The sequence below is a fragment of the Zalophus californianus genome, chromosome 4 (assembly GCF_009762305.2).
Source record: "Zalophus californianus isolate mZalCal1 chromosome 4, mZalCal1.pri.v2, whole genome shotgun sequence".
Lineage (NCBI taxonomy): Eukaryota > Metazoa > Chordata > Mammalia > Carnivora > Otariidae > Zalophus > Zalophus californianus.
In genome coordinates, this window is record NC_045598.1 from 23,925,542 (window position 1) to 23,936,492 (window position 10,951).

At 58.5% G+C, this 10,951-nt stretch overlaps 1 protein-coding gene across 8 annotated transcripts in view; it reads right to left on the bottom strand.

Moving 5' to 3' along the window:
- The window catches only part of COL16A1 (collagen type XVI alpha 1 chain), a 50,624-nt gene extending 41,146 nt beyond the window's left edge, over positions 1-9,478 (bottom strand). For 3 of the 8 annotated variants that reach the window (XM_027621956.1, XM_027621967.2, XM_027621978.2), the window contains exons 1-10: positions 9,128-9,478; positions 5,465-5,539; positions 5,238-5,355; positions 4,185-4,308; positions 3,599-3,865; positions 2,900-2,980; positions 2,605-2,730; positions 1,775-1,828; positions 1,444-1,470; positions 838-873 (exon numbers count right to left, since the gene is read on the bottom strand). In XM_027621956.1, the coding sequence (XP_027477757.1) occupies positions 838-873; positions 1,444-1,470; positions 1,775-1,828; positions 2,605-2,730; positions 2,900-2,980; positions 3,599-3,865; positions 4,185-4,308; positions 5,238-5,355; positions 5,465-5,539; positions 9,128-9,380 (1,161 nt within the window). In that variant the 5' untranslated portion in view covers positions 9,381-9,478. Of the gene's footprint in view, positions 1-837; positions 874-1,443; positions 1,471-1,774; positions 1,829-2,604; positions 2,731-2,899; positions 2,981-3,598; positions 3,866-4,184; positions 4,309-5,237; positions 5,356-5,464; positions 5,540-7,493; positions 7,601-9,127 lie in introns of all 8 variants that reach the window. The other 5 variants (XM_027621948.1, XM_027621939.1, XM_027621931.1 and 2 more) reach the window with 2 other exon arrangements.
- Positions 9,479-10,951: the final 1,473 nt, after the last annotated feature.

Sequence of the window (10,951 nt, forward strand, 5' to 3'; positions counted from 1 at the left end):
ACCTGCAGCGGGGTCTAACCTACCTTCTCTAAACGGCCTGGCTTTAGCTAGCTCCACCCCCTGGTTGTTAGGATTACAGGGCTTCTCAGTTGCCATGGTAACTCCTGCATATCTGGGGACCATCAGCCTTACCAGATTTGGTGGCGGGCTAGATGGAAAGAGGGCCAGGAAGCAGAGGGGGTACTTCCTGTGTCCCCCAAGGTCAGGGGGCTTGGAGCTGAGGGCACCTGGGGTTGTGCCCTTTATGAACTAACGTGGCACGTCAATTCAGAAAGTCAGGCTATGGGAAAGTAGTGACTTACGCTGCCCGTGGGAGAAGCACATTTGGGTACTAGCTGTGCCCGCACCGAGTGCTCTCCCTTGTCCTTCTGGACCCCCAAAGGGAGGCCAGACCGGGGCCAGCTAGCTAGAGAGGCATAGGAGGGGAAGTCCTGAGCCAACATGGGTTTGGGGGCCAGCGCTGGGCTGTGTCACCCTGAGTCAGCCTTCCCCTTCTCGAGGCCTCCAAGGTGATATGGGAAGCTTTCAAACAGAACAGCCCCGAGTCCTTGTGGGTAGTGGAAAGCTGGGATCAGCAACCAAGGTTCTGGTCCCACCAGCCACCACTCTGTCCCCATTCCACCCTGGATCACAACACATTGCCCGGATCACAGGGCGTGAGGCTTCCTTCCATGCAGCCCGTGGTGGGGACAGGGTGGGAGTCAAGCCCGGCTCTGGGGGATGTGCAGGGAGGGAGTGTGATAAGAACACAAAGGCCTACTTGTCCTTAACCAGGAAGCCAACTAGCCCACTCCCAGCCCCCGCCTACCCCACCCTGCACACCCTCTATTCACTCACATTGCTTTCCTGGGCACCATGGACACAGGGTGGGCACTGCAAGGGAAGAATGGGCCAGGAGGTCAGTTCTGAGAGCCCGGGACCAGCCCTCCCCACCCTATTCCCCCCACATACACACAGCGAGCACACAGAACGTCATGTGTGTCCTGAGTGCAGTCCAAGGGAGCAGGAAGATAAGAATCCTACCAAACAAGCCTCATCCCTCAACTCCCAGCGACCCAGTGCCAAGCCATTCCTCACATGAGGAAACTGAAGCCCAGAGAGGAAGAGCAGTGCGATCTGGGTCACACAGCATGGGGGGGGGGGGCAGAGTGAGGCCCAGGATCTGCGGTCCCACAGCCAAGGCCTGGATTCTTCCCATGATGCCCATAGCCATTCGCTGCCAAATCAGCAGGAGTGTCCAGGACTAACCGCCCCCCACCCACCCACCCAAGGAGAGGCAGCAGGCAGACCGGGCCCAGCGCTGAGCCCTGAAGGAATGCTGGGAGCTGCGTAGTCATCCCAAACCCCCATGCGCAGGCTCCGGTGCCACAAAGCCTGTCCAAAGGGCTCGTGTTGGCACCTCCTCAACCAAGCTCTTTTTGCCAGTCTAGATGGGAGGCTTACCTCGTCGGCTGCTGTCTCCTGACGGGCCTGGGAAGAGGGAGGGCATGGTAATGGGCAGGAAGCAGAGGCTTCGAAGCCCTGCTTCCAATACTCCTACCCAAGAACCATCAGGAGCGGGTGCCCTACGCTGTGCCAGGTACTGTCTGTCTCGCCCCCATTCATCCCTCCTTCTCAGAGCTGGCACCTGTGCCTCCTAAGCTCTGTCCAGGAGTGGGGGCGGGGGGAAGAGTGTGGGAGAACAGTGGCTTACTCAAGGGGTTTACAGAGGGCACAGACAGCAGACCGAGGGCACCGTGAACTCCACCCCCTGCCCTCCCCCTACCATCTCTACCTTTGTTTCCCTCTCTGCCTTCTGGCTGATGCTTCCTGTCAGCTGGGCATCCACCTGGGCAGACGGAGTCAAAAAGGAACTCTTGAAGAGGGGCAGTGCAGGGGCCCACGCTGGAAAGGGGCACCCAGGTAGGGGCATGGGCCCAGGTACCCCCTCAGCTGGCGTCTCCCAAGGCATTGAAAGCCTGCTCAGGCCCCTGGCACTCCCCCCGGCCTCTCTCCCTTTCCCCCCACCCACGTGATGTCGGAGAAAACAAGACCATGAATCAATGGGATCCTGTGTTCCTGCAGCCAAAGGCTGGGCATGATGCCCAGCGGGCAGGGAGACTGCCCATCCTGGAGGTGGGGCAAAGGGAGGAACTGGGCTTCCCTGCCACCCTGAAGAACCTGAGAGTGGGTAGGGCAGCTGGCCATGGTGCTGGGTGTAGGACCAGCCTATGGGTTGGTGGGTACGGGTTGGTACGGGCTGGGCCCAGGAGAGCGAGCAAGCCCAGAGGGAACCAGTGTGGCCTGGCCTCTGACCCCGGGGACCCCTGTCCCGGACTGCCTTTGAGTGCAAACCTGGCCCTGACCTGACCAAAGGGGTCCGGCGTGACATCAGTGAGGGGCTGGGGAGTGCCAGAGCTCGATGGGCATGTCTCTCAATGCCAACAGGCAGGTAGACACAGGTTCACCCAGTGGGTTCCGGCCTCTCTGAATCCTACAGCGGTGGTCCATAGATGCGTGGAGCTTCCAGTGCCCGCCCTACCCCAGGCACAACTGACCCTGGTGGTAGACCTCAGTCCTACTTGTACCTACCTGTGCTCATGTCTACCTGCCCTGCCCACCCACCTTGCTGTTTTGAGGCTCCTCCAGGCAGAAGCAGCGGGTGTAGACCTTGCCTTCAGTCTGTGGATTGATCTCGATGAGCTCATTGCTCTGGGTGTCCCGGCGGGCCTTGGAGGTCTCTGGGGGACACTGTCCGGAGTGGGGAAAGGGCTGGGGTCAGTACAGAAGGCAGGCCGCCCCCCACCCACTCATCCTAAGATCTCAGTGCGTCGCCATCCTGGCCACCCACCTCCAGCACGCTTATGCCCCTGGGAAGTGTCCCAAACCTTCCCAGCTGGGCCAGAGCTGGGCCACTCACCCCTCCTGGTAAAATCTCACAGCATCCCTCCTCCAGCACAAGCTCCGGGTCACAGTAGATATGTGCCTGCTGAAGGTCAAACTGCAGGGGATACGATACACAAGTCAGTCTCCCACTTCATTTGATCAAACAGCTCAGTGTCCTGGCTGCCCGGGAGGCCCCGAGATGGCTCCGCCCCAGGATGTGCCCTCAGAGGGTTGCCAGTCTCACCTGGGGAGACCATCAGGAGTATAGCTGTCACCAAAAGCGAAACAGAGCTGCGCATGCAGGAAAGAGAGGAGGGAGAAAAGGTCACTTTGGCCCAGAGGAACGGGGGCGGAGGAGGTTCCGCTTCAGCCGGGCCTTGAAGGACCAGTAGATACTCTGCAGATGGGTATGCATTCCAGGTGGGGGTGACAGCCGAGTCAAAGGCGAGCAGGCGGGAAAGTAGCAGGTGAGTGGACGACTAGGAAGGATTTGACCGGAGTAAGCCGTACAGAGAGATGTAAAGGAAGAAGATACCATAGACATTTCTAGGGACCAGACCACGAAGGGCCGTGAATGCCAGGTTGATATGTGTAGGCTGCATCTGGAGGGCAGTGGGGAACCCCAAGAGGATTCCGAGCAAGGGAAGGACCTGGTCATATGATAGAGATTCCAGGGAGCTCACTCAGACTCTGAAAACATGGGAGCAGAGGCAGCGCCCCACCTAGCACTCACCGAGACGGGCTTCCCCTGCTCAGCATCCAAGCCCAGAAAGACGTGGCCCACGGGCCGCAGGGGTCGCCGGGGCCCCAGAGGCTGAGAGGAGGCTGAGGTGCAGTCCACATGCACGGAGGCCACGCGTTCAGCCACACTCAGCCCCAGCTTGTGCCAGCGCAGGTCAAAGAGCTGGGGCACGGGGAAGATGCAGGACACAAAGTCGCCGTCTTGGCCCCGGGCCCGGAGCTCCAGGCTCTGCTCTCGGCTGTTGACTTCCAGGGAAATCTGTGTGGCATTGGGGGAGGAACAAGACAGAGAATCAGAGCCCCACAGGCTCAGTATGGCAAAGTTGGGGGCTCTCAAGGTCATTTCACAGGAAGAGGAACTGAAGCCCAGAGAGAGACGAAAGCCAGTAGGGCCACAGAGCAGTCCAACCTGAAGGAAGGGGATAGGAGCTGCCAGGGGTGGGGTAGCCTCGAGGGTGGGCGCCGGGGATGGGGCAGAGAGGCCCCAGAATTTACAAGCTGGGACCGAGGTTGGGCTGGACTGGTACTGCTCGATGCCTCAAGAGCCATGGGGGGCGGGGGAGGGGGGTCCAGCTCACCTGTGGGTACCCATCTCCATCGGTCACTTGAAATAAATACCACGTGCTCTGGTGGGTGTGTTTCTTCAGCAAGAGTGTCAGCACCAGGACAAACTCATCGGGGAGGCCCCGAGGGAATACTCGTCTGGGGGCAGAGCAGGGAGGGGACCCTGAGGCTCAGGTGAGAGACCACCTTCTGCCCACCCTGGGCCCTCAGGACTGCCGAACCCACGTGTGACTCACACAGGCCCACACCTTCAAACCGACACATACATATGCATGTCCATCCGCTCTATCGATACTGATGGAGTGCCTACTATGTGCCAGGTGGGTCCGGCTGCTGGGGGTAGCAGTGGTGAAAACACAGAGAAGGTTCCTGCCCTCGTGGAGGCTTCAAGTCTGATGGGGGAGTGGTAGGGCCCTAAACAAAGGTAGGACCCTAAACAAAGAATCCCCAGGATGACTATGTCACTATGTCAAGATAATTGTGGTGAAGTTCTTCTGAGGAATCCAGGATGCCCTGGAATCCAGGATAACCGGGACTTGGGGCGGGGAAGAGGTGCTGGCGAAAGATAAAAAGCATTCAGCGTGACCGGAGCAGCAAGTAAGAGGAACATTCTGGAAGGTGAGGCTGGAGAGGGAAGCAGGGGCCAGACGCCCCGGGCCTTGTGGGAGTTTGAACTTCACCCACAGGCACGTGTGGGTGCGCACACATGCACGTGCGCACACACGCGCGCACACACACACACACACACACACACACACACACGACTCTTACCAGGTTCCCACCCCCATCCTGGGGTCTCCACAGCGCCTGTAGGATATAGACCTGTCCCCCGACTGCTAGCCAGAGGGAGGGGAGGGACAGAGCGTGGGGGTGCCACGCATCTCCTCTGTGCCTACCCTGCAAGCCCCAGGGGCGGAAACCAGGTTGACTCCCAGCAACAGGTGGGGTAAAATGACCTGAGTCATTTGTGGCATCTGGCATCCCCCCCCAGGTACGCCCCTGAGTTTAGGCCCCACGTCCAGAGTTGCTGGAGAGTATTAATTCCCATTTCACACTGGGGCCTTTACCGCACTGGCTGGGTGAGCGGGGCTGCCCCCAGTCGAAGGATGAGAGGCCCCTTGGGGTTGCGGATCTTCTTAATGGCAGATGTTTTCAGGAGGCCGAGTCGATGGATGAGGTTAAAGCCTTTGGGGGAGACACCAGATGAAGAGCTCAGCTGGGCAGGTGAGGAGGGGGTAATAGCCACTCTAGGAAGATGGGAGAGAGGGGACAGCCGACTGAGATGGGCACTCACCGGTCACATTGGTCGATAAATGGCTTCTGTGTTCCAACTTGAGTCCTTCCTGTTGTGAAGGTGGGCATTGCTCGCCTGGAAGAGAATTGGCAGTGGGCCAGTCAGTGGACTCTGGCTGAAGAGTCCAGGCTCTTGGGGAACCTGGAGAGAAGCAAGTTTTTGTACCCCATTCTGGACCTTTAACCGGGGCCAGCCTTGGGGCTGCTTTTACCTCTTGCCTTCTGACCCTGGCTGCCCTGGGAGCCAGGAGGACCCCCAGTATACAGATGGGAAGACTGAGGCCCAGAGACTGAGGCTGGGCCCAAGGCCATGAAGCGAGTTCACAGCAGAGCAGGACCAGAACTCCTGGAATCCAAATTCCCCCAAGATACCAAGTCAGGCGGCAGGTGAACAAGAGAAAGAGCAAAAGAAACTCTGGGCGGCCCTAGAACTCAGATGGGGTAGAGAGCTGGATACATACCTGTGCTCCCTCCTGCATATACACCCAGCAGGGGGCAAGGGGCACCTCGGGGTAAAGAAAGTCACATTATGCACGCTTGTGTTATATACAAGCACCTGAGCATGTCTGCACATGTGTGAGTTACGGATGCCCGTGCCACTGGGGATGCCATGTGCAGCTGGTACACGTGTTCTCTGCAGTGGGAGGGGTTTACTTCCTATATCTAAAGCAGAAAAGCAGACCAGACACAAGGCTGAGGCAACAGAATGACTTTTCACCTGGATAACTACCTTATGAAACAAACAGGAAGAAGAGACTGAGGGCCTGAAGGGACCACAAGCTCAAGGGAACCACCAGGACCTTGGGGCTCCAGACAGGGTATATTAAGTGGGTAAAGGCTCCTAGAGAAGGATAGCTTAATTATGGTCTCCAAAACCCTGAAGGGACAGAGAGGCAGCCGTGGGCTTGCCTCCTCTTAGGGTTGACTGAGCGAAATGTCAGGAAAGATGCTACAACAGGAGATAAAGGCCAGACTCACAAAGGCCTCCCCATCGCTGCAGGTGGGATAGCTGGGACACGACAATGGCTACAGCCCCTAGGAGCTGGGCACTGGACTCCCCGACCGCCTGGCTGGAAGAAGGGATCTTGGATCCCTAAGCCCAGTGACCCCACTGAAGTCTCCCTCCCCCAGGTCTGGCCAGAAAGACGATCACTGTCTTCAGCATCAGCAGCAGCAATGGGTGACTCACCCGTTGGCAATGGGCCCAGATTCCTTACAGATGTTGAAATTCTCTGCCTCAGTGCCCCGGGGACCCAGTGAGGGAGAGAGCAAGGCACATGCACACACATGCGGAAACACATACAGACACACACAACCTTCAGGCAGTCACATGCGCCCTGGCTGCACACCCCTCTCACATCTGCACCTTGCTTTTTCTGCCCCCCCTTGGCTCGATTTGGGTTCTAGGAGTTCTATTTCTGCTCAGCTGGGCAGCTAAGCTACGAAGCCCAGGGGGCACCCACCAGGGCAGGGCAAGTTGCCCGGTCAACTTCCTCTGGCTTTGGGCCCTGGAAAGCTGCGCCCTCTGTCCCATCCAGCATCTGGGCCTCGAGGAGGGCCCTTTATCTGGGATCCAGGGCCAGCTGCAGAGGAGGAGGAGCACGTGGGCTGGAGGATGGATTCTCCACCATGAAAAGGATTGGAAGGGCTTGGGCCTCTTTCAAGCTGCAGCTTCCTTCTTCAGGGACAGACCTCACTGGCCCTGCCAGCACTGTGTGCACAGGATGGGTTCATATGCCGGGGGTGGGGGTGGGGGGAGGGTTGTTCGTTCACACACAGAGACACAGGAATAGGTACAGAGACACTCTGTGATGCAGAAAGGCTCCGGGACGGACAAACATGCAGACAGAAGCACACAGACACTCTGGCTCACACTGTACCCACACCCCAGGCCACGCTGAGCCCACCCTCCGACTCTCCATAAATGCCCACGTGACCTAGGCACATGGTCACACCTGTACATCGGACCCCAGCATCTCAGGGAGCCAGTCACAGGCCGATGGCATCCCGATCCTCATGTGGCACCTCACCTGTATCTGCCCCCCGGCTGCACACGGCCCAGAGACTGAGCAGCCACAAGCCAGGAACCCAAGATGCCCACATCCTGGTCCAGAGAGGTCAGCCACAGCCACAGCACCTGAAAACCACAGAGACCGTGAAGGTGGCTTCCTGAGCTCACACAGCACGATACATGGGCAAGTAGCAGCCAGCCCATGGGGCCCAGGCCCTAGTACTGGGGTGGCAGCAGGGCTGGCCAGGCATCAATCCCTCTCAGAGGCCCAACCACAGGCCTTGGGCTAGGATTTGGGCCAGGGTGATATTAAAAATATTTAACCACCGGTATGGCATGGACACCAACCCGCCAGAGCAGAATGCTGGCTGGAGCATTCTGGGTCCAGGCAGCGTTGGATGGCGCCAGTGGTTAGTTGCTGGGTTAAGGAGAGATCTAGAGGGTCCTAGAAGGCCAGGTAAACTGGGATAGTGAGGGGGCTTGAGAGAGAGACTATTTACCAAGACACTTAGAAGTATTTCAATATTTTATCAACCTGTATAGCACTGTATTGCTATATACCAGCCTGGTACCTGGCTCGCTGCACCCAGCTCAGCCTGGCAGTCCTGCCAGGCACCCACAAGGTCAGGGGCTGAGTCTCGTGGCAGGTATCACAGAGCTGTGTGTGGGCCAAGGAAGATTCCCCCATGGGTACAGTGGGTGGGAGAGCAGGTCACCGGGCTCAGGACCTCGTTGCCAACCTCTCCCTCTGATGGATGCTCGTCTTTTAGTTTTATTAAACCCTGATGGATGGGCCCAGATAAATCAATGCAGGCTCAGCAAGCGGCCAGCAGACCCATACATCATCCGGCCTCCCCTGAGACAGGCAGCTTGCACATGCACACACAGAGTCAGCATGACACACGCAGATGCACAGGCACATGTCCACACAGACACATTTGTGCCAGTGCATGCATACACACCTACCTGCACACAGACTCGCTCACAGAGACACATGTTCACCGACCTACCCAGACATACCAGTTTACACGTACACACACGAGCACATAGCCAGCCTATGACTATCCCTCCAGTAGGCCCTCCTGTCGGGAAGTTCTTATGCAAGTCTGACCTCATTCCCCCCAGCTGTTATGGAATTCTATCTCCCTTCCCTCAGTCCTGAATAGGGAGTGAGCGCAGGAAGGACCCCTCACCTCAGTATAGTTGGAGATAGGACCCTGATCCCCTTCTTCCTGGGGCAGAACTGTTCCTCCACCCCCCTCACTCGCCTTCCTAGTGGTGGGCACGTCCCATCACTCAAGAGCCAACCGTGGGAGGCATGTGAACACATGTGGAGGGGGGAAGAGCGGTGTGCTTGTCCTCTTCCTGCTCCTCACCTCCAGCCTCCGCTCCCCCGGCCCCAGCCAGAGCCGGGGCTGCAGGGATAGGAGAGAAGCTTCCAACCATGTGATCCCATCCTAATACAAAGGCGCAGATTTGGGGGCAGGGAGAGCAGAATGGGGATGTTTAGAGCTCTCCTATAGAGAAGGCGACTGAGGACCAGAGGCGGAACACCACTTGGCCCAAGTCACACAGCAAGTTGGAGGCAAAAGAGGCGCTTCAGCACAGAGCCCCGAGGCAGCCCACTCCACCCCCCAACACACACACACTTACCGTGGCTGGGGATCCCCCACCTCCCTGAGTAATCCAGGCAGCCCAGGGCAGCCAGCCAAGGGGAGCGGGGCCTGGGTTCCTCAGGCCCGCGGGGAGGTCCTCGATCACTTCCGACGTCCCGAAACCCCGACTTCCCAGGTCGCTGGCTCCGGGGGCTGAATGCTGCCCCGCGAGCGAGCGCGCGCCTGTCTGCCGGGGACCGCCGGCCACTCCGGGTGGGGGAAGAGGGGCGGTTCCAGGGGGCTGGGGACATGCCAGGGCGGCTAATGGAACACAGCTGGACCCGCCCGCCGAGCGGGAGGCGGGAAGGAGGGCGGGGAGGGGGCTCCGGCGGTGGCAGAGGAGGCCGGCGAGACGCACGGCCCCGCTCCGGGCCTGGCCCCGCGCCCAAGCCCGCCCCGCCCGCTTCCCCGCCAGGTGAGCTCTGCAGCGAGGGGGCGGGTCCCTGCGTGCCCGGAGCGGCCCTGCGAGTGGGCTCCGCAGACGGCGGCGGCCGCCGGGGCGGGTGGGGGGGGGGGGGTGGTGCAGGGAGGCCGGCCCTTTAAGGGCCCGGCCGGCCGGAGCGTGAAGGCCCTCCCCGGTGCCACCCCCTTCCCCTCTCCTGGCTGGGCCTCCAGAAGGCTGGGGAGGGCGGGCGGGGGGTTGCAGACCCTCCTCCTCAGTTCCGTGGCAGCGGTGACGTGGCTACTGCCCAGGCCTCCTCGGTCAGCTTTTTCCAGTTTCTCAGCCTCACTTTCCCAGCTAGTCTGTTCCCGGGTCTGGAGGGGGTGCGGGTAGGGTCCTCCCGGGGTGGGGGTGGGCGCTGCATTAACCCGTTCTGCACTAGCCTCAGGCCCCGGAGAAGTGGAGCCCAGCAGGTTCCCTTCTTCCTGACTCCATGGGGTTAGGAGGGCTCCAGTCCCTGTCCTCTGCTCTAGCTTTGTGGCTTGGAACTTACTACTTAACTCGGACTCCCTTTTTCATCTGTATGATGGGATAATGATCTCTATACCTCACAGGGTTGTTGTGAGCAGGAAAGGAGTGGAAGTCTATCAAAGGGCTTATACAGGGTCTGGCACAAAAGAGGAGCTCCATATGGGGTGCCTGGCTGGCTCTGCTGGTGGAGCATGGGACTCTTGATCTTGGAATCAGGAGTTTGAGCCCCGCCTTGAGGGTAGAGTTTACTTCAAAAAATAAATATGCAAGAATAGCTTTAAAAAGGGCGCCTGGGTGGCTCAGATGGTTAAGCGTCTGCCTTCGGCTCAGGTCATGATCCCAGGGTCCTGGGATCGAGTCCTGCGTCGGGCTCCCTGCTCCTTGGGAGCCTGCTTCTCCCTCTGCCTCTCTCTCTCTGCCTTTCATGAATAAATAAATAAAATCTTAAAAAAAAAAAGAATAGCTAAAAAAAAAAAAGCCAAAAAGATAAGCTGTAAGAGACCAGGATTGTCAAGTGATAAAAATGGTATTTTTTTTAAAAAAGCTCAATAAATATTCATTGTTATTATCATTTTTACCATGAACACTGGCAGGAGGTGGGGGGCAGCTGGGATTCAAGCATATATACCGTTGATGGGACTTGCGAGCAAAAAGGAGCAGGTACGGTGTCCAGTTCTATCCAGAGGCAGGGGATGATCAAGGTGACCCTCCCAAGGGTACCCCGCCACAGGCAGCAAACGAATTTCTGGGCAGCAAGCCCAAGGAACTACAGAGAATTGGGTTCAAGAGGCCCATGAATGGGAGGAATGGATGTGTGGGGGAGAGGGAGCAACTGAGATCCCCTGATGAGGGGAGACTTCCTGTAGAAACAACATGGTTGTACCGTAGCCCTGTGGCCCCATCTAACCC